This window comes from Zosterops lateralis, assembly GCF_965231275.1.
Source record: "Zosterops lateralis genome assembly, chromosome: 2".
Taxonomy (NCBI): domain Eukaryota; kingdom Metazoa; phylum Chordata; class Aves; order Passeriformes; family Zosteropidae; genus Zosterops; species Zosterops lateralis.
This window is the reverse complement of record NC_139763.1, coordinates 22,297,743-22,320,356: the sequence shown is the minus strand read 5'-3', so window position 1 is coordinate 22,320,356 and position 22,614 is coordinate 22,297,743. Positions and strand designations below refer to the sequence as shown.

Sequence of the window (22,614 nt, the reverse complement as noted above, 5' to 3'; positions counted from 1 at the left end):
TTGAATTCTACATTTAATTTAAATATCTCTAAGTCCCACAAAACAATATATATACTTCAACAAGCAGGATGCCAGAGAGCCTTCTTTTCCTTCCTCCTCTGATTAATTATAATTAAAAGACTTGGCTTACAACACCTTCAACTGTTCTTTCAAAGAGATCATTTTCACTCTGCCTTAACTCAGCATTTGGACTCTGGGCATCAACATAGTTGCAATGAAAATTAACATAGTTTCAAGATTCACAACCTTTTGTAAGATTCTACATATTTGCATTGCTTGAAAATCAACATGATTTTAATTTTCATGAATAGATGACAAAAGCATGGGTATGGACATTTAACTTGCTTAAACAGATGTGCTCCACTACAGCACATGAATAAATGAAATCTGAGGGAAAAAATTATGCACATATACACTGTAAAATCTAACTGGAATTGAGAAGGTCACTGCTGAAAAGCTTTATTTACTACATAAATGTTTAACAGATGTTAAATGTTTCTTTTGGTTGAAGACAAAGGAAAATCTATATGTTCCCCTAATAATTAAAGATCAGTAATTAAATACTAAATAATGATACAACTTCAAGATTTCCTATGGGAAAGAAGCAATCTCAAAAAAAAAAAAATAGGCTATTTTTTCATCATTGTAACAAGAAAGAAACCACACACAGTTCAAAGGATTGATCAGAATTTAAATATATCAGTGAAGTATAAATTCATACTGCTATAAAACTACTACACAAAGTCTACTACACAAAGCCATTGATGAAATGAAACAAGCAAGAAGAATTAGAAGTTCAACTCAAGTGCCTAATTCTAGGCACCTACTGATATTTACTGTGGTATGGCCAAGACATCCACACACATCTAATGTTAAAAAGTTAATTTGGGCAAGACCCACATGTAGGCATGAAACATTCTTTTAGCCATAGCTCATCTCAATCACTAGTTTCTAGTTCCTTGTTTGTTAAGCAACAGGTTTCTTGTGTCCATACCTGTAAGGCAGATTCCTATTCACATGTACAAGAGAATCATTTTCGGTATTCAACTTAGCCAAATTTAGACAGAGTCAGTCATTTTTACCAATATTTTGGTCCAGGGCTGAGAGAGACTCATTAGATTTTGTCACCATCAATACTGAATGAACATATAGGTGACTGTGATTTTGCTTTCCCATCAGTCTTTAACATTATTCACATAATCTATTTGGACTATGCAACAGTGTAAAAAACCATACAAATTACCAAAATGCTCAGCTGGGATACCAGAGATAAATATAATTACAAACCAATATATAATTATAGAAGTGTGAATTTTTCCTTTGCTTTTTGTAACTCATTTGGTGGCATTTAGTACAGTATAAATTGTTAACTTGCAAACAAATCTATCCAAGAGCTGAAATGTGGACAACTGGGACTAGATCAATCAAGACTGGATATTTCCTGTACATATAGAGTTATAGTAATGACATTCACATTTTCTCTCACTTCTGGATTAAGATTTAGCACAGGCCTTTGTGTTTATTCTCTCACTGTATCAACTGAACAGTGTAAGAAACATGGGATTTGAACACAGGAGTAGCAAAGCCAAAATAGTGACCTATTTCAATATCAGCAAAATCATGTACTCAGAGTTTTTCCTCTCCCTCTCCCAAGCACACAGAAGACATGGCTGACCAGCTCACTGACCAGTTGTGTCAAGCCTGTGAGACTCAGGAGTAAAACAAATGCTGCAGCACTGCATGAAAGCCAGGGAATGGATGTCTTTCAGCTATGTCTCTGTACTCTAAAGAGATCTCTCATCAATCTTGCCATTCTATAACCTCTCTCCCCACAGACAGTATCTGCCTTAGCTCATTCAGTTACTCAAATGAACCAATTCTTGAAATACATGGACTTCAACAACTGAGGATGTGAGTATCAAACAGTGAGCCATTCAACACATATCCAAATGGTATATGGACTACAACAAATTTTAGGAAGCACTACTGGCAAGATAAAAGCCACATAGATATCCATGAACTTGCAAGATTCTATTGGTGGTTTTGGTAAGCAGGAAAAAAGAAAAGAATGGGAAACCAATGGCTTCTGAACAACAAACTTAGAATAGTACAAGGAACATCCTCTCAACACAAAGAAGTCAAGGTATTACTATCCACAATTTATAAATTACAGCTCCACCTCAAAAAAGGCCGAAAACCCCCACAGAACAAAAAACCACAGAAATGGTAGTTGAGGGACCATAGTCTATGCCACTGAATAAACGTTTGTGCATAACTCATTCCCTATTCTTTTTTCTCCCTTATTTCTTTCAGAGAGAATCTGAGACTTTCCTCTTACAATATCAGCAGTCAAACAAGACAGATAAAACCAATGTGAGCAATGCAAAACAGTAGCAAGTGTACAACTGGCACTGAAACAGGTCTGAAATGGCAAAAGTTAAACCACCAGAATCACTTAAGAATTAGAGCTGAAGCCTCCTGAGTTAGCTATGCAAATAGAAATTAAAGGAGATTTTTTTAAAATAAACAATCTACAGTAGACAACAATCTTGCAATTTGTGTCAAAACATCAGTTTTGCAATGCTCTCCCAACATTCTTCCATTCACACTTCCATTACTATGAAGGCTAGTTTAAAAATGCATGACTACAGTTACCCATGATGGCTAAAAGGAAAAAAAAACCCAGCAGTTTAACAGCTGACCTTGAAATCACTTACAGTAGCCCAGTAAAAGTAGGGATGAAGAAGGCAGGCAACAGAAATTACCTTTTGTTTAATAGCCTAACTGTTAGAGCACTAGCTCAGTAAACAAAACTCAATCTTTCAATCCATCCTAAGGGCCTAAGGCTGTTTTTCTAACATAGCCTGATGTTTTTTATGCTATTATGTTATGTACATATATACACTTTTGTACAGATAAACCATTTGTATGCTTGTACATATATATAAAGCATCCAGGCATTTGTTTTTATATATTTACTTATATATGGTGTATATATAGAAGTGTGTTTTACAGGCAAGTGTCTTTTAAAGAATAAACTCAGGATGAGTACTAGCCAATGAATACAAATAAACCTGGAGCCTCTTGACTTAATGGCTCATTATTAAAGGAATGTGGTTCAAAATACTTAACACTGAAAGTACACAAGGAAAAGGAATGCTCTATTCTTTACTGTATTATTCCTCCATTCTTTCCATGAACTTGTTTAGGAAGAAAAATGAAATCTAAATTTATCATCTTAGATACACCAGCGTCACAGGAGAAAATAAGCACTGGTTTCATGCATGCTCAAGTGAAATATTTGAGCCATGCCTAAATGTCAATGCTGATGTACCCAAACAGGCAAACTGAACCTAAAGGCAGTCTGAACCACCAAACCAAGGGAAATGCTGCTGCCATATTCATGTCTTATACCTTTCCTCTGATCTACTCTCATAACCAGAACCACTTAAATTCATCTTATTGTTCCCTGGAAGTTAAAGGAAGGTGAAGTATCTATTAAAATAAACATCAAGCACCAAATAATGGCTACTTCAAAATCATAAGCTACTTATAAAGAGCAAGTTATTTAGTAAATCATTTTACATGATTGATAAATCATAACTTCCAAAGAGAAAAAAATTATAATAGTTGAAAATTAAAATTACTGCTTCCAATTTAATAGAGTGATGATTTGTAAATCATTACATTTTTGATTAGGACTTAGAAAAACTCACTGAAAAGATCCATTATTCATTTTAGTAAGGAGCAGGTATAAGTCTATTCTGAAGCTTTAATTTTTGCAAATGTACTTCTTATTTTCCCTTGTACTTGAATATTAATATAAGTACACTTCAAGGTAGATGAACATGTTACATTGTGATTAGTTTACTAAGTCCAGAGAAACATGCTGCTACTGGCTAATTCAGTGCTGTTTGCTCTTCTCTGAGAGATCCTACCATGAATTGAAGTTATTGCTAACAGGTTTAAAAAGGAAGTAAATTTGATTCTCAAACAACAGCAGCTGCATGAAACTGTTCACAAATGAGTATCACATATCTGCCCCTCTGGGCTTATATTACTGGGAGAATTCTTCAATGGCAGCTACAGAGGAAACCAATTTCTCATTTTATATGCAGAGAAACGTGGTACTTCTAAGGAGGAAGGAAGAAGCTTCTGAACAAATTCAAAAGGCTTTTAGTTTACATTAATACAGCAGACATATCTAAATGCTATCTTGTATTCACATATACATCTTATCCTTCTTTTTTAATGCCCACAGTGAAGTGAAAGAAACAGATCACGAATAAAGAATGCAAACAGTCCTGATGTGAAGCTGTAAATAAATACTCTGGCACCAATGCAAAACAGCACACGAAAACGTAAAGACAAGCCTGTATTTCAATTCCAGAACATGAGGGAATCGAACTTTGAAATATAAAGGCCACATACCTAACAATACAAAGCATTCTAAAACCGTACTTATTAATCTTATACTCATCTATGTGACAGCATATCTTTAGTTTAAAAATAGAAAAGCTCTTGATTCATAGAAACTGCCTAATATGCTTTCTTAGGCCTTAACTATTAAAGACAGAACTACACAAACAGTAGTTGATATGGTGCCCATAAAACCCTGCTTGTTGGGTGGAAATCCACAATTTACAGAGAGACAGCTTCTTAAATGTGTATGAGACAACTCAAGTCATGAGCTACTATACCATGGAAATTTATAAAAGCAATGTTCTCAACCAGAGGAGCAGTTACCAGCTCAGAATACCTTATCAGCTTATGGTATATTTACAAGGATGAATTTCACCAAGGGTCTACCTCCTCTTCTTCAGATGTTGCTGATAACTCAGAGGAGCAGTTCACTGGACCAAGTGGACAAGACACAATTTGGGGAAATTAGAGCAATGGAATAAGAAATAACACCATATTTAAAAAAAAACCCCTTCCTCTACACCTGTCCCTTTTTCCTGGGATTAACTTAATTCCTAACTTCTCTACCTCCTCTCCTGCAGCAGCACAGGTAAACAGACAAGAAGGGTTGTGGTCAGCTCATCATACATCTCTGCTGCTCCTTCCTCTGCAGGAGAAGGATTCCTCCAGCACCTGGAGCATGCCCTCCCCCTCCTTCTTCACCAACCTCAATGTCTGCAGGTTTCTCTCACATATTCTAGCTCCTCTATCCTGGCTGCTGCTGTTCAGCAGGTGTTCTTCACCTTCTTAAATCTGTTACTGCAGAGGTGCTTCCACTGTCACTGATGAGCTCAGCCTTGACCAGAGGCAGGTCTGTCTTGGATCTGGCTGCCATTGGCTCCATTGGACATCGGGGAAGCTTCTTGCATTTTCTCACAGAAACCCCTGCAGCCCACCCTTCCACCCAACTCCTCTGCTGCCAAAACCTTGCCACAAAAAGCAAAGTACAAATACATACTTTCTCTGGGAAGAGTTATCTATAAGAAACATAACCTTCCTTAAAGAGACATCACAGAGCTGTTGTGTTTAATCCACAACCTAAAAGAGCAACAATGGAAAAAAAAAAACCAAAACAGTTATGAAAGGGAGAAAAAGTCAGGAAACTTTATTCCTTCCTCAAAAAGAGAGGCAACAAAATGAGGCCATAGGAAAAATTCTCTTCAGCACACCACAGGTCTCTCTTAATACCAATTTCCTTATTCTTAGAAAGCTTTCATCTTTCTAAAAATATATTCATATATTCTCAGAGTGATTATACATACATACATATATATATATATATATATATATATATATATATATATATAAAGTTTTGATCAAGCTGTAGATTCAAGATGTTTGACTTTCAGTGTTACATGTTCCTAAATCACTTTCTGTAATACTGTCAAAACGGCCGTTTCCTCAATAGTGGAAACATTTTAAAAGACAGAGTGACTTCAGTAGAAAACAAAACCATTACTTTTGTACTGTGCCCTCACACAATGTTCTAAATTTAATGGTGGCAACGTGTCAAACATACTACCATGGAGAAGGCATATAGAACTACAGATTAATAAAGACAATCTCTTCTGTCCACTCAAAAGTGCCTAAAACTTTTGTGGTACATCTCTTGATGAAGTGGTTTCTCTGCGGTGATAACACCAAGAGCAGAAAACCAAACATTATCAAATAGCTTGATTTTTCAAGAGTGAGGACATTTCATCATGGCTGACTATCTACATACAAGAGCAAAGCTACAGAAATACTGCAGAAGACCTGGTCACAATGATTCTTTAATAGTTGTAATACCAAGAACATCTTATACTAACTATAATCTAAAATACAAAAAAATAATCAGATCTTTGAGATTTATGAGGCAAGTACGATACAGCAAACTGAAAACTATGTTTTATGAGCTGCAATGACTGTTTGTTTGAAAACTGTAGAAGAAAATTTGAACCCATTATATAGATACCAATTAAAGGAATTTCTTATACAACACAACAGGGAACTTCTACATAGGTGAGCCAGAGGCTTCTCTTAAGATACATGACCACGGCCCCCACCTCCCATGTGAGACTGAGGATCAGAATAGAGGGCTATCCTCACACAGTACTGAAAGGCCTCACATGACAGCAAGAGCTGTCCTGCCTCCAGACTTGGCAGTAAGCCAGAGGCTACTCCCAACTGAGTCTCAGATCAAATACAGCCTGCAGCCCAGAGAGGGACCACCCAAAGTTAGAACTGTCACAAAGGATGGTCTTTTCGTTTCCCAATACCATTGGTAAAAGCACAGAAATACTGGAAGACTGCAACTTGCTTTAGAATATAATCAGCTTTCTTATGATTGTCAGGATGAAATAAAACTTATATTTGGCCATAGGAACTTTTAACTAAGCCCCGTTGAACCCAATGAGAGACAGGTACATAAACCATAGAATGGTTTGGGTTGAAAGGGACCTTTTAAATACAACCTATTCCAATCCCCCTGACAAGGAGGTAGGGACACCTTTCACTATATCAGTTGCTCACAGCCCCATCCAACACACAATGCTTTTGAGTTTCTGAGGTAAAATACCATTTGTATTCCAGAACCCAAATCACAAGCTGACAGATGCTGTGCCCCAAGAACACCTCATGTGGCAAAACGAACATCTATTCACAGGAAATTAGGCCAGTCTCCTTTTCAAGTGCAGTATTATACTGTATCAGTACTAGGTCTTTGTAACAATATACCCAATAAACTGCTACTTACAGAGTTTAGTACACAATAACAGATTTTTAACAGCATTCATTTTCTTTACGAGTATTTACACATGAATTCTCAGTCCTGCTGCTGAAGACCTGCATAGTTTTCATCCCAGTATGTATCTGAAATTTTGCTGTAAAGCTTTAGCCTCTCTGCAGACATGTTTTAGTCTACCTAGTAATACTAGTACAGAATTTATACTAGTTAGTTATTGGTATTAATTCTAACTATAGTTCTGTAGTTAGAATTATGACTAGTTTAGTTATTATATAACTAAAAAAATAGACTGAGTTAACTTCCATTAACTGGAAAATCTTACCAGAATATTTTAAATTAGCCTTCTGTCATGAAAATGATTGCCCAAAATTTCTACCTCCCATCATATAAAATCTCTACTTAATATGGCAGATGCAGATTAATTAGGAAGCCTGAAAAACAACAGCAAATACAAGGCATCAACTACAGTTCCTGTAAGACATGGAAGAAACACTTCAAAATTCAACATCTGATGCAAAATACCTGTGAAAGGATTTCAAATCACCTCAGTTAGAAACCACCCCAGAGACATTCATCTGCAAAATTTTCATCAACCTCTATGCTGCTGTAAGGATTTAAGAATTATGGTTGCCCGCCTCAAACACTGCTACCACTGTTACCATTGTGGTAAACTGTGTAAAGAAGCAATCACTCATCTGCAACCACTGAAGGTGTCTCCCCCAAATATACCTGCATTGATTCTTGGAACTTCGACTGTAAATTAAGCTACCTGACTGGAACCTGAGTAAAGATAAAGGTAGTACTATTGTCTGAGTGTTATCTCAGACTAGAGGGAGGTAAAAACAACTGGGGGGGAAGAATGCATCACTGATAATGGAGAAGGAAAACTAACTGAACAATACTGCTAAAATCAGCTCAGACTTAATCTGGCAGGGGCAGATCAGAACCCACTGACTCAAGAAATCCACTGACTCAAAACCTAGCAAGACTGAGCATGGGATTAATTAGTATTAGAAGTGAGGGAATCATTTAACCAATAGAATAAGAGAACCATGTAGTCAATGAACATCAATTCCTTTCTTTGCTAAAACCTATAAATAGTGAAAATTTTTCAACAACTTTGGGACACTCACTACCAAGAAGCCCAGGGTGAAGAAGGACCAATGGGATGCTGCTGGATTCATGCGTGGTGACTACATTCTGCTTAATCTGTCTGTCAGTCCGTTTGTCTCTCCCTCCTCTCTTTTTTTATCTTTCTACCTCACATTTTACTGTTAAATAAAATCTATACTACTGATTCTGGTTTATGATCCTGCTTGCACCTTAGTTCAGATAGAGGCATCTCTCAATAATCAGATTTTAACAACTGCACACAATTATTTTATTGTAAATAGAAGTGACACAGACAACACTGAAAAGTTTGGCACACGTCAGGTACCTAAAGGCTGAAGTACTGGATCTCACTTTCAAGTAAAGTATTTTAGCTTTTAAAGCTTTTCTAAGTGTCACTTTCTTGGCAAAGAGGAGATGATCAAGAAATCTTAATTCCCATGCTTGAGTCAAACTGACCTTGTATTATTTTAGCACATTATGACAACTTTAAAGTAGCATAAGGTCTTCAAACATCAAGTTCTATTTAACCTTAATACTACTATCTCTTGTTTAAAACAGGGGAAAAATAATAAAACAGCATCAGAGATGTTTTATAAGAAGACATAAAACTTATTCACACTACAATCCTGAAAGAATACTGTAATCACAAAAAGGTTCAGAGACAGAATCTCACTAACATGTCAGTGAACCCAATTCACATGAGGACTACAGGAAAAATAGAAAGCTGGAAGGAGACTCTCTGACAGTAGCTATTAGGGTTATATTTTTAGCTATCTCAAATGGGAGAGGGTGAATCTTCTTTTGCTAGAGAGTGGTTCAGGACATAATGGAAATATTATGTTATGACTGTTTTGAGTGTGACAGCTTAGAGTTACAAGAAACACTGCTGTGTATCCTACTAAATGAAATAAAAAATATGTCTTCAGAGACTCAAAGAGTGCAAGAAATTTCAGACCATCATTTCATTCTTCCATATGTGTAATATGATAAAAATAAAAAGAGATACTGAGAACCGAACTAGAAGTCATTCCTCTTTCCCTCAATCTTTCTACCCTTCTTCCTCAGTTCTGCAAGCTGAGGTCAAAGTTTACATCTTGAGACAGAAACAGTTTCAATCTCCAGTGGCTGAAATTTAATAAGCCTGACACAGGAGTTACTACGCTGGGGTGTGCTTAGTTTTGTTGTAACAGTGCTTGCAAAAGACAGGTTGGGAAATTATATGCTCAATAAGCAGATAGAAGAGATTTTAAAACATTATTTACAAAAATAGCCTAAACTTACTTCACTCTATCTAAAAACTAAAGAAGGAAAAAAAATCCAGGAGCTTTTCTCCTGCAATCAGGAAAAGTGTCTGATTTCTTTACTGAATACATTCAACCGAGCCACTGAATTTAATGACTTTTAGATAACAAGTCCTATACTTTTTGACGTATTATGTTTTTAAACTGTTAGAACATATCTTAGTCATATTGTTAGAGCTGCATAACCAGCTAAAAAGGGTAGCTTACATGTTTCCTAAATGTAAGGAAAAATAACTATGAGGTGTACAAATTCAACAATAATAAAACATCTGGTCAAACAAACACCTTTCTTTTCTGCAAGATGTGAACACACTCTAGGCCACATCTTTCTAACACCATCTGGAAAGTACTTTTCAAAGAGATTAAAAACTTTGCACAAAAAATGCAAACCTCATAATCCTTTTAGAAATACTTTTTTTTTTTTTTTTTTTTTTTTTTTTTTTTTTTTTTTTTTTTTTCTGAAGAGCAACTCTAACTATTAATAAAAGAATCCAACTGTCTAGAACATTGCAATCAGAGAAAAGAGAACTACACACTACTGACTAAGGGTCCTGTCTACACTCTCTAATACAAAGGGTTGCTTTAATCATTGACCTTGTCATAAGCGAAGAGATTGGAGATTTTCTCCTTGTGTTAGGTTGACACAGATCATGGTGGTATTGCTACAGGGCTGTGAGCCTCTCATAATTTCTGTATTCTATACAACTTTAAACTTTTGGCACTAACAAATAAGATTGAAATTACACAAAAAAATTACAGCTTTTTTCTTCAGGAGAGGGATTTCTTCTTGACAGTACTCTCTACCCTAATTATTAATTATAGAAAATCTAGCAAGTCTCTTGAGAATTTAACTCCCTACACTGGACTCACAGAGGAGTTTAAGTAGCTCTTGAACTGGAAATAGGAAGCATCTCCACTGTCCGTACTAAAACCATTAAACTGCATCATCATCATTATTTTGTGAAAAAAGAATTTCCTTGGTAGTCTGCAATTCTTTCCAAGGCTCCACTATAGACAATTAAAATGAGTAATATATTTTCCAAAATTAGACTGCCATTAAGTACAGTTATACAATAGGTGTAATCATAGATAATTATAAATTATTTTGTTGAATATATGATTTATATGATCCATGCTTCTGGGCCTACATTATCAATACCACTTTTTTATAGCTTGAAGGAAGGAAGTAGCTACTGTCATTTAAACAGAACTATAGGATATTGTAATCACTTCTTTTATTTCTACCCATGGGAAGTGCAATATCTGTAAGGTACTCCATATTGCACCTTTGATATCCTACACCTCCTAGGTACTGGGCACCTTGCCCAAGTCATAAATACAATCTTTCTGAATTATGTACTTATATGATGCTCACCTCTAAGAAAAAGAATGGCATAAAGAACAAGGGGTTTGGGAAAAGTTATTGATATGCACTATCAAATCTGCCAAGTCAAGACAACTCAGATAAAATGAGAATTTCAAGACAGTAGTAAGAATAATTTCTAGAAAAATCAGATCAAATCTCAGCTGAACCTAAATTTACAAAGGTTTGGGTTTTTTGTTTTTCTAAAGCAAGCTTGTTTTTAATTCACAACACAAGAACACTTTAAAGGAACAGGATGAGAGAAGAAAAGCACACAACATCCAACTCTGAAAGAACAAATGGGTACTGAAAGTATTTTTCATATTTTAAGTCTCCTGAGCTATACTTAGGAATGTTAGACTATCAATGTAGTTTCTCATACATAGAATTAGAATGTAAAGCAGAGAGCTGAAGTCCACAGTTTCAGTATGTAAGACAGTATGAAGAGAAAGGTAAACTAAATAACTACCGAAAAGTACCCAAAGGAAAATAGGTACTATGCCTTCTTTTTTATTACATACAAATACAGAAATATCTGGGTCAAACAGGAATACTTACATTAGTCCCTGAAAGCTACAGTTATAACAGAAGGAATAAAAAGAAAACATTAATCTATTCCATGTTGATCTACAGTATTAGAAAAGAGAATGGGATAAGACAGGAATAACTTCACAGTTTTGTGAATAAATTTAAGAATATTGGTTTTCCCCTCTAAATAGAAACTTCTAAGTTAGTACATAGAACCCCTTGTCAATTAACCAGGGGAATGAGGAAAGAAAAACTATGCTAACACACAATTTAACATCTCGTATTATTGCCTATGGGAGAGGCAGGGGAAATACAAGGATTTATGTCAAGAGTACTTTAACCAGTATAATGCAGACAGGTCCCAGCTATGGATCCTGAAATGCCAGCTCTCAAAGACAGGAGTTTTGATTAAAACTTTCAAACTTTGTTTGAAAAAGAAGGCCTAGTTTAATAAACATAAGCCCTATAATCCAGTTTTACTGTTAGCTCTCCACTATGCCAAGAGACTTCATCAAGAAATTTTTGATACATCTTTAAGGCATTTTTCTTTGACAATTTCAGAGTTACTGAAGAGCTGCTCATTATATTAATGAAAGAATCATATATATATAAATTGAAAGAATCCTCTCCTTTGTATATACACATATACACATGAAAACTGTGTCACTCTATAGCTTTATACAGGAATTGTATGTGGGATTTCTGGAATTGTTTTATAGGTTTTTAGTTATAAGTTTAGTATGGCTTGAATTTTAACCCTAGCTAGGTAAGGGCTCCCTGTCCTGGAATGTTCTTATCAGAAGTTGATAAGAGTTTCCAAGACAACCTAAGTCTCTGCCTGGAGACTGGTCTTCCCATTGTCTTTTCCCCCATCCCAATGTATCTTCTCCCCCCTCCTGTCCATCAGTCTCCCAGGCCCAAGACCTTATGAGAGGTGTCGGCCAGTGGTTGGTGGATCCCCCAGAGACTCCACCCCAATTTACCTGATTTGTTAATGTTTGTGTATTGCGGTTGGTATTAGCCACCTTGCTTTGTTTCATTGGTTTGCAACTTGTACCCACCCCTGAGATTTCTGTTGAACAAAAACCCATTGCAGACCAGGTCCTGGGTCACTCTCCTGAGGCACAGGCCTGGGACCAGGGACTGCCCCTGTGATCCCCGAATAAAACCTTTGTTCCTCGAGCCTTGAGAGTGTCCCCTCTTTCGAACCCCGTCCGTGACAGCGAAGGTAAAAGTGCTGCGGAGCCAAAGACCCACGCAAAGGTCCTGTTGAGGCGTATCAGAGCTAGCAGGGTGGTCCAGCCGACCGCTGGGCTGGCCTGAGAGACAGATATGCGAAGCAACAATTGTAGAGTCTTATAGTGCACTGGAAAATTTCCAAGCATAAGGAATATTATTTAAAGAGTTCTAGAGTATGTAAAAGAAACAGATACCTAGAAAAAAAATGAATTAACAATACAGAAAGCCTAACACTATAATGAATATATAATTCAATATAATTTCAAAGACCTTCTATTTATGAAAAGTATTTGAAACAAAAGCAACACTAACATAACATATCCAAGGTATGATATCGATATATCCAAGTCTGATATCTGCAGAATTTAGAGCAATCTTAGAAAAAACTAAACAATAAACATAAAATAAAAATAATTCTAATGCTATGACACCTCCCAAGAAGCAAGCAAAGCTAAGACATTCCCTGGGAGACCAAGATGCCATATAAAAACTGCTGTATAAAGTGCCTTTGCATACACGTGTAAGTATAAACTCTTAGACACTGTAAATGCTGCCATTAATAAGTGTAGTTACTCCTTGGAGTCCAGTGTATAGGTTTTGGAAATCACAAGCTATTTCTGCATGCTAGGACCTAGAAACACTCATGTCATATGTTATTTCAAGTCTTGTCCCAATATACGTGCAGACTGCCACCCTTCTGCACCATCCTGCTTTCCCTAGGAGAGGAATGGTCTGGAGGGCAGCAGTGGTGCCACAGCAAACTGCAGGAAGGCCTCCTTTGATGGCAGGTCAGGGTCCAGCTTGGGCAGGGGAGGCTGTGTGTGACAGCTCACAGCTACACAGAAATTTTGCACTGGCACAATGTGAGCTTATTGAAAGATACAGATGTTTCTAAGGGTATGAAGACTCATGTAATAGGCAGCTAAATCATACATTCAAAACTTATTTAAAACTTTGAATACAATTAGCAAGTAAAACTTAAACTATTTTTTTAATCCCTAAGATAGAACTTTAATTTTTTAATTATTAAAAAAATACTACAACTGGCACTTTATGAAAAGAGGTGTAAAGATGCAAAACTTTATTTTTTAACCTCAGAACCTAGCATTTTATCTTGTTACTGTTAAATCCACATACTAATTACCTGCTCTCTATAACAAGTTGCAAAAGAATGAAGGGGAATAGTTCATTTCCGTTTTGAAAAAGGTAAAGCCATGATAAACAGCAAACTATGCCAAATCAACTGACACATAAAACATTTGACATTTTAGAACATACAAAACCAGAACAGCAACATTACTTCCTGCTCTTTACTCCTAGATGCCTTCATTCATGAAAAATGAAAACATTCAAATTAAAAATGGTAGAAGGATAAATATAATAAAAATATGATCTACAACAATAATAACAGTGCAAGTTGTTAGGCAGCCGAATAGCAATTAGATATACTACAATACCTTAGTGGCCCAAATACTTTCATTTTCCTGAGACATGTTCCCCATGAAACACAGTTTTTAATTTTTAAAGACTAGAAATTTATTACATTGTGATAAGTTCTTTATGGCGCTATCTCCCCTGAGCCATAAAGCAAAGAACATTTTGTTAGTCCAGTAATAATATAATGCTATAGAGAAGACTCAGTCCTAGCATGAAAAGATCTACCATTTCACACGGTGTAATTTTTTGTAATAATGATCTTGCAGCAGAATGCTGACTTTATCCAAGGTTATGTCACTTTACAGGCATGCATGAGTATACTCTTTTGCCCTGGAGAGACAGGTCAGAGGAGGTTTCTGCATGTAAATTACAAAGCAAAGAAAAAATCTTTACCATAGAAAAATTTATTCAAATTAAATATGTCTCAGTATACTCATGCTCCACCTTAAACCATGGATTTCTTGTACTTCAAACCTTCTGTTACACTAATCCTAATTTTTTTAATTAAACATACATTATCTTTCACTTCATTCTTCTAGTACTAGTGTAATTTTTTTCCTCTTGCTTTGAAATGTTCCCAAATGACCAGTACCAGTGTCAAACTCATAAAACATCCCCACCCAAAAAATATAATCCCACTTATTACTGGGCAGTAATGAAATAAAGGTATATTCTATTAGTTTGGATATGTACTCAGTGTCAGTTTACATTGCACACAAATGGGCCGATTAAAGCAGAACATAATTTTGAAGACACAACGTTCCAAAAGAATGTCCTGACATAAATAGGCTATTTTCTGTATATGGTGGCACTGTGAAAGAGAACCCGAGTGAACTCATATTAATGCACAGCAGACAATGCATGCCCAGGGCTGAGCAGCTTGGCAGCAAACCCAGTGTGCACGAGTGCAGCACGTGTAAGCACAGGGCTGCTGTAAAGGCCTAGCACGAGCCCATCCTCTGGAGAGCAAAGGTGACACGGGGCCTATTACTGCAGGTCAGCGAGCACGCATTAATGAGCTGCAAGAACGAGACACTGTAACACTCTCCATATTATATAATTACAAAGGTCATCAGTGAATTCACATCGACGTTAGACAGAAAGACTGGGCTGACAAATAATAAAGTGGGCTTTTCTCTCAAATGCCTCACATCACCCTGAGACAAACTGCATGTGATACTTATCCAAAAGAACCACACACAGGAAAAGGCAATTCAAAAACAAACAGCAGAGAAAAAAGCAATGTTTGGAGTGCTAACCCGTAAGTGGTGCCCTGTAACGACTGAAGCACAGACTCAGACTGGCAGGGAATCTGAATCATTTATTTAAAGAAATGAGCTTTCTTTGTTTTATAACAAAGAAGGAGAGAAAAGTTTTATACACTTTTTCAAGGCACAGTATTTCCTTGGTAATTCTCACTACGTGACCCATGCCAGGTTACAATATCAGCAACACACGTGCTGTTCACTCGTCTATCAGCTTCTGGCAGGCTCCTCTCCCTGGGGCTCTGTGTGTGACACCTCCTCCCCCCAAGGTCAGGTGGAGACAAGTCTCTCTGTGCCACCATGTGCTTCTGCAGGTGTGTGCCACATTCTGTAACTCAATTATATCCTATCTCTTGCCACAGTGCCCAAAGGAAATCATTGATGAATTAGAAATAAACTTTTTTCATGAGATGCAGTCTATTAGTACTCATTTGATGACTTTTACAAAAATATGTCATATATCTCTAAAGGAAAGGAGGAAGAAAAGTAAGAATACATTTTAAAAAGAAAACAGCTATTATATACAACAATATCTTGGGAAAGTACTTGAGAAAGAGTGATGTACACTTAGACAGAAGTTTTTCCAAAATGCAGCATCAGATACTGCCAAACTACTACTGAATATGGTGTCATTGTAAGAGGAATAAAAAATTACCAAATCCTCCGAAAGAATAGAAAACATACATGGAGACAGCAATAACTGATACTGTCAAAAGGTATGCAACCCTTCAAGAAACAAAATATTGGAAAAAAAAAAAAAAGCTGAAAAAAGTTTAGAACCAATAAAAAGAAAAGAGCCACAAAAGATATATTCTTCACCAGTTATTGAAGCAAAAGAAGCAAAAGCAGAGATAAAAAAATACAGAATGGTTTTCCCCTAAGTACCAAACAAAATCTTGATTAAAGTAAACACTACCTCAACAAATCTCAGGTCAGAACAATGATTTTCTTATTATTATTATCAAAGGGGGGCGAAAAGCAGTAAGTCAAGGTCAGGAGCCTCTGAGCCATTGTAAGCTACAAAAAATATCTTGGTTATATAATTCTCAGTCTTGTGAAAGAAATTAGTATCAATCCAAAGATGTACATAAAAATGTAATAGGAGCAGCAACAATCACTAGCAGCATCACCTTCATGCCAGAGATGTCCATAATGAATGCAATAAAGTTTGAAAGGAGAAGATATTTGGCTTAAGACATTGATTTTGTATTTTTATTTAACATAGCTCCTGGTCTTAAAAGAGCAATGTCACAGTGTAAAATTTATCATCTCCATTAAGGTCCGTTGCCAATATAAAATAAAAATTTTAAAAATAGTAACAACCTCCCCCCCTCCCCCCATTAGAAGTATAAATACCAGTATTCAAGAGCAGGTCTGTGCCTCAGAAAAAATGTAACAGCAGAATTCAGAGACCAAAAACCACCCTGTCCAAATTAAGATGTTCTGAAAAATTCCACTCTCAAGAGCTCAATTAGCTTACTCACAACAAAGCTACATGAATGAATTACAGCTACTCAGAACAAGAGCTGCAGAGCTGGACCCAAGATGGTACATTGTGTAACTACTGCCAGTATGTAGAATAATAAATCCAGGGTTTTTAATGCTATTTTTCTTCCTAAGTAAGAAGAAAATTGGAATAGAGCAGCTAGAAATTGTGTTATTATAATGGAAAATTCTATGCACCTTTTTTTGTGTGTGAAATTCTGTTCCATTTATGACACCTTATTATTTACATTCAAAGCAAAATAATTGGAACTTTCTACACAAAACAGTTTATGTATGCAACAAATCCTTATCATCTACAAACAGATTTGAAAATCTGCTTTTAGGCATAAGAAGAGACTAATTTTTATAAATGGTCAAACTGCTGTATGCACCTCTAAAATCATTAAACAGAACCTTTACACTCTCAGCATTTTCAAAACACACCTCTCCCCTTACTACACACTCTCTATACAATTGCAAGTGTGTAGCAGTCAGAAGACAAAAGATTACTAAAAGGGAAAAAAGGGAAATTTTTTGAAATTGGTAGCCACTACAGAGATCAAAACCAAAACCCACAAAACCCCCTACCCTGCTGAATGCTGAACTTAGTTCTGATTTTGGATTATTCTAACCACAAACAACAAGCAACCATGTGGATGGGCAATTTGCAAATCAATCAAGGGAATAACAGAAGTCAGACTCTGGGTTAGTACGTTTGTTATATTCTTGCCAAAATTTTTCTTGCTGTTAAATTAAAATGTTAGCTTTCAAGCATATGACAAATCTTATTTGCTGTATTTATGGTTAGTTAATTTTCAATGAGGAGCTGTTTTACTTTGGTCCAAGATTCGCTCATGAAGCATCTATAGGGTATTTTAATCTAATAATCTAATATCCTTAATCTTTTCAGTTTTGCAATGGATTACAAATACTGAACATAGGGGCAAAAGAATAGTTTCCCTTCCCTCTTTGTTCCCAAAATCAGACGGAAAGTGAGAATGACAAGAAACTAAGTTTCTACTATGCAAAAGCAGAAAATAGGCTTACAAAGATTGTCAGGTTATAGCCTAAAAGATTAATTCCTGCACTTAAGGCATAACATAGACCAATCAAGAGAGGGCTGATGTTTAATTGAATTGGTGTTATTTGCTTGGATGCAGAAGAAATAGGAAGCTGTTTTAAATAAAAGTATGCACATAAGCAAACTCTAGTGTGGAACTCTCATCAGTTTTCTTTTAACAGCCATCTCCCAGGAAACTTGTGCAGTAAAATGAATGTAAGAGTATATTTTTGACTTCTGTCCTTGTGACAATGAGTAGGTAACACTGGGAAGAAAGAAAACATGCTGAAATTCTTGTGAATCTCACAACACTATGACAAATTTAATTGCAAGCTAATTTCTTCTATATTATTGACCAGAGATGACCTGTCTGGCCAGACATGCAGGAGTGTCCCAGAAGTGGCACAAAACAGAGTGGTCTTCACACAAAGGAGACCACAGCTATAAAAGCAGTAACTTCTGATCCCAGTTGCCTTAACTACTTTTCATCCCTCTAGAAAAGGTCATAAGCTGGCATATCTGTGCCTGCACAGCCCAACATGACTTTGAGTTATGGCGAAGGTATCTTGCAAAACTAAGCTGCTTTAGGAACCATCGCCCATACTTGAACACACTGACTTATCTCATGTAAAGAAACGGTTTTCCAACACTAAGGGGCACTGGCAAGGATAAAAATTTACATAAAACAATCCCTACACCTAGCAGAAATTTAAACAAAAAAATAAAAATACATGACTAAACTTCCTATTCTAAAGCGTCATGTTCTTTGCATGTTAATATAGTTCTAGTTCAGCTTTAAGCACAATGCTAATCTTATCTTCACAGCCATTTTCCTAAGTTCATTTGTCAGTTGGGAAAGGTTAATATTATACATGCAGCTTGTAGAGAATTTCAAATGTTTTCAGCCCCCTATAAGTTTAAGCACAGATCAACAAAGGCAACATTCAATCCAATCCTCTTTGTGTTTTGGTAGTAGGGTAGCTACTTGTCGTAGCTTAAAAAAAACCCACTTGTTGTAGCTTAAAAAGAAACCTATGCAGTAGGTTTATAAGACAGATCCTGGGGGGTATTACTCTAGTTGTACATTTTGTAGAAGTAAATAGACTTTTTCTTCTCTATCTTTAGCATTGATTTTGTATGTTTTTACAATGTGCTAAAATGCCAGGATCCAAACTGTATAACTATAACAACAGGACTTATTTAGGTATCAAATAACTCTAGCTTCTGTTGTGGTTGTTGTTGCTATTATTATTATTATTATCTGTTAACCCTGTACTATGTGTTGGATAAATGTACACATAAGTAGGTTTAATAATTTTAACTATACCACATACTAGCTGTTAGAACAGTACTCTTCTGTAAGAACAGACTACCACATGTTAAGAAAAAGCAATCTACTATTCTGAGAATTTAATGTTATTATTTGTTGTAGAGAATCAAGTAGAAATTTAACTTAAGAAATGTACCACTTTAATTGAAGTATTGGGGGGTGCTGTTACATTTTTGCTGTTGTTGTTATTTGGGGTTTTTTTGAGAAAGTACAGCAAGTATAACAAAAATTAAGATGTAGTTATTCATTTTCCTCTGGTTTCTACTGTACAGTGCAGCACTAATCAACTATGCTAATTAATGAGGCTGCATGAGAGGGTGAACAGTCACTGGAACAGGGTCCCCCAAGCAATCATCATGGCACCAAGGCTGTCAGAGTTCAAGGAGCATTTGGACAAGGACATTAGTCCTCTATTTTAGTTTTCAGAAGTCCTGGAAGGAGCTGTACTCAATGATCCTTGTGATTTGGGAAGAGATGGGATGCAGTTGAGCTGTGGGCTGCGGCACGTGCCTGCAGAAGCACATGGCAGCACAGGGCTGACCTGACCTTGGCAGGAGGTGTCATGCACAGAGCCCCAGGGAGAGGAGCCTGCCAGAAGAGTGAACAGCGCGTGATCACGCCATAGAAGGACATTCAAAAAATGTGTTGCTGATGTGGCAACTTGGGATAGGTCATGTAGTCAGAATTACCATATAAGGAAATACTGTGCCTTGAAAAGTGTATAAAATCGCCTCGTCTCTCTGAACAAATTATTCTGATTCCTGCTGGTCTGAGTCTGTGCCTCAGTCATTCACATTACATGTCCCTTTAACCTGAGATATTCTAGTATTCCATGTATTACAAAGCAGGATGCAAATGCTGTACATTAGCACATTTTTCTGTTACCGTGGAAGTTTCCTACAAAAAAGAAGTCCTTCAATTAATTTTACATATTAAAAAATGAGATATCTAGAGGTGGTGTCACATACTTCAATTACCAAGTGAGTGCATTGCTTTACAGTGCTAAATTCCTGGCAACTGGAACAAAACTAGGCAAAACCCCTAAGATTTCATCCAAGAGCTCAAAGGGAAAGATTAGGTAATAATAAAAAAATAAAGGTATAGATTGCATTGATTAGAAATCCAACTAGAAAAAAACAATGTTAGATAACCTTTGAAACAATGATACAGAAGGACTCAATGAAAGGGTCGAAGTATCTCCACAGGCAGTTTAGAGGCAATAACTTCAGCACTAAAAGTAAGCCGATATCTCAAGGTGGGACCCAAGGACAACTTAATCAGTCTCAATTATGTTAAGAGAGGGAGGGGGAAAATAAAACATCAGTTGATCAGACCGAGCAACACTTTCATACATTAGATAGTAAAGTATAGGATGCAGTTTCTATAGAGTAACGCCTAGATTGTTTCCAAAGTCAAGAAACTTGTGGACACCTCGGACCTCATTTAAGGATTTTACACTCACAAAGGTTTTGGAAATCTTTCTATCAGATGGTATCCTTACTCAGAAGCAAGTATGTCAATTACAGAAAGCAAGTTCATGGTGTGTTACATCAGATGAATTTAATGCTCAATTTTTCTCATCATTTTTAGATCAAATTGTATTTGTTCTACAAAATCATTGAGTTTAGGTGAAAACATCTAAAAATAGTCATGTACATTTGCAGACACTACTTTGTTGGGAAATTTTTTTGCAAAACCTGAAACTTCAGATGCTAAAAATTGCAACCAACTATGGAGGCACTTAAAAAAGTTAATAATAATAGATATACAATACCAAAACTTTTATTTGGGCTCTTTGAAAGGAAGTAATTTTTGGCTTATTTTTGTAACATCTTGAAACATGTATGTTATTCATTTTATCACCTCCAATGAAAACTATATGACACAATAAAATTTTCATAAGAAAATTATGGGGTTCTTATATAGGTTAACATCAATATGACCATTTGTCTCATTCAGAAGATTTACAGTAGAGCAGTTGGGCAGAATGAATCTAATTTGTGCCTTTTATCATTCTTTCCCCCAAATTATTCCAAATTTCTTGAAACATTTAGGAATCTTGGGAAAGCCCAAGCAGTCTCCTGACTGCCTTTTTGCCTCCCAAGGGTCACTGCTCATCATGAAACAAATGTTTCACCAAAAATGTTGAAGGTTTTATAGTATTCAGAGGCTGAAACATACTGAAGTCCTCTGAAATTAAGTGCACATTATGAAAATTACCAAGGTAGTGTCACTTTTACTCCTCTGTACTCGAAGATAATTTGAGTATTTTCAGTCTAATTCCTTGCAGCTGAAAGACTTCTGAAATACAATATACATTTTGCATGTATTTTTTTTTAATAGAAGAAATCATATACCTGTATCATTACCAATACTGTCCTGCTAAGGTGAATATTGTCTGCGTGAAGCATATTTCCAGCTTCTAACAGAGCAGTAGTAACTAAAAAAAACACACCTCAAACTTCTAAGAATTAAATTAAAATAACTGGTTCTGGATTATGGGATTACACACACACAAACCCGCTGTTTCCCACACTCCACACCCGCTCTCCCCGTGGTGCTGTCAGCACCACCCGCCCCTCACGGCTCTCCCGGCCCCGCTCAGCCCTCGCCAGCCACAGCAGGCGTCCCGTTCACGCTCCGCCCGGGGCTGTTACTTTAAGGCGAAATCTACCCCGGAAAGGCAGCAAGTAGCGGAAGGAGAAGAAGGAACTAACTCGTTTCCTGTTGCTTTAATCCCCTCACTCTGGTTTGAGCAGCGCCGCCCGGGGCGTTTTGGCTGCTCGCCCGGAGCGAGGAGACCCTGAAAGAGCAGCCACAGCCTGGGCCGCTCAGGCTGCGGGAGGCGGAGAGGGAAAGGAAAGGAAAGGAAGGGAAAGGAAAGCAAAGCAAAGCCTCTTGGCTGCCCGCCGCCAGCCACGGCCCCTCGCTGTCCGGGCAGGCGGGCCGGGCCTGGCAGCGCGGTGGGACCCGCGGGCGTGGAGGGGAGAGGGACTCCGGCTACGCACCCAGCAGCAGCCCGTCCATGTCAAAGATGATGTGAGTGACCGGGCGCAGCGCGGGCGCCGGGGAGGAGGAGGAGGCGGCCATGGCGAGGCAGAGCAGCGGGAGAGCAGCGGGAGCCGACGCGGATTCAGCCCGCGCGGTCACGGGCGGCGGTTTTTGGTGGCTCCCGGGGCGGGGCGGGCCGGCGGCACCTTTGCTCTGCATGGACTTTTTTAGGCAAAGTCCATTTCTCCCCTTGGGGCTTGTTCTCTTGCAGAACAGCGCTTCTTGGTCAGAGAGGTTGTGGAGCCTCCCTCTCTGG

General features: G+C 37.2%; 2 protein-coding genes across 4 annotated transcripts in view; one reads left to right on the top strand and one right to left on the bottom strand.

The window, feature by feature from the left end:
* Positions 1 to 22,453, bottom strand: part of PUDP (pseudouridine 5'-phosphatase) — a 68,046-nt gene extending 45,593 nt beyond the window's left edge. Inside the window, exon 1 of the mRNA XM_083855649.1 lies at positions 22,316 to 22,453. Coding sequence (XP_083711775.1) covers positions 22,316 to 22,397 — 82 coding nt within the window. The 5' untranslated portion in view covers positions 22,398 to 22,453. The remainder of the gene's footprint in view (positions 1 to 22,315) is intronic.
* The window catches only part of STS (steroid sulfatase), a 104,963-nt gene continuing 104,274 nt past the window's right edge, over positions 21,926 to 22,614 (top strand). For all 3 annotated transcript variants that reach the window (XM_083855642.1, XM_083855645.1, XM_083855641.1), the window contains exon 1: positions 21,926 to 22,346. The gene's annotated coding sequence lies outside the window, so the exon portion shown is untranslated. The remainder of the gene's footprint in view (positions 22,347 to 22,614) is intronic.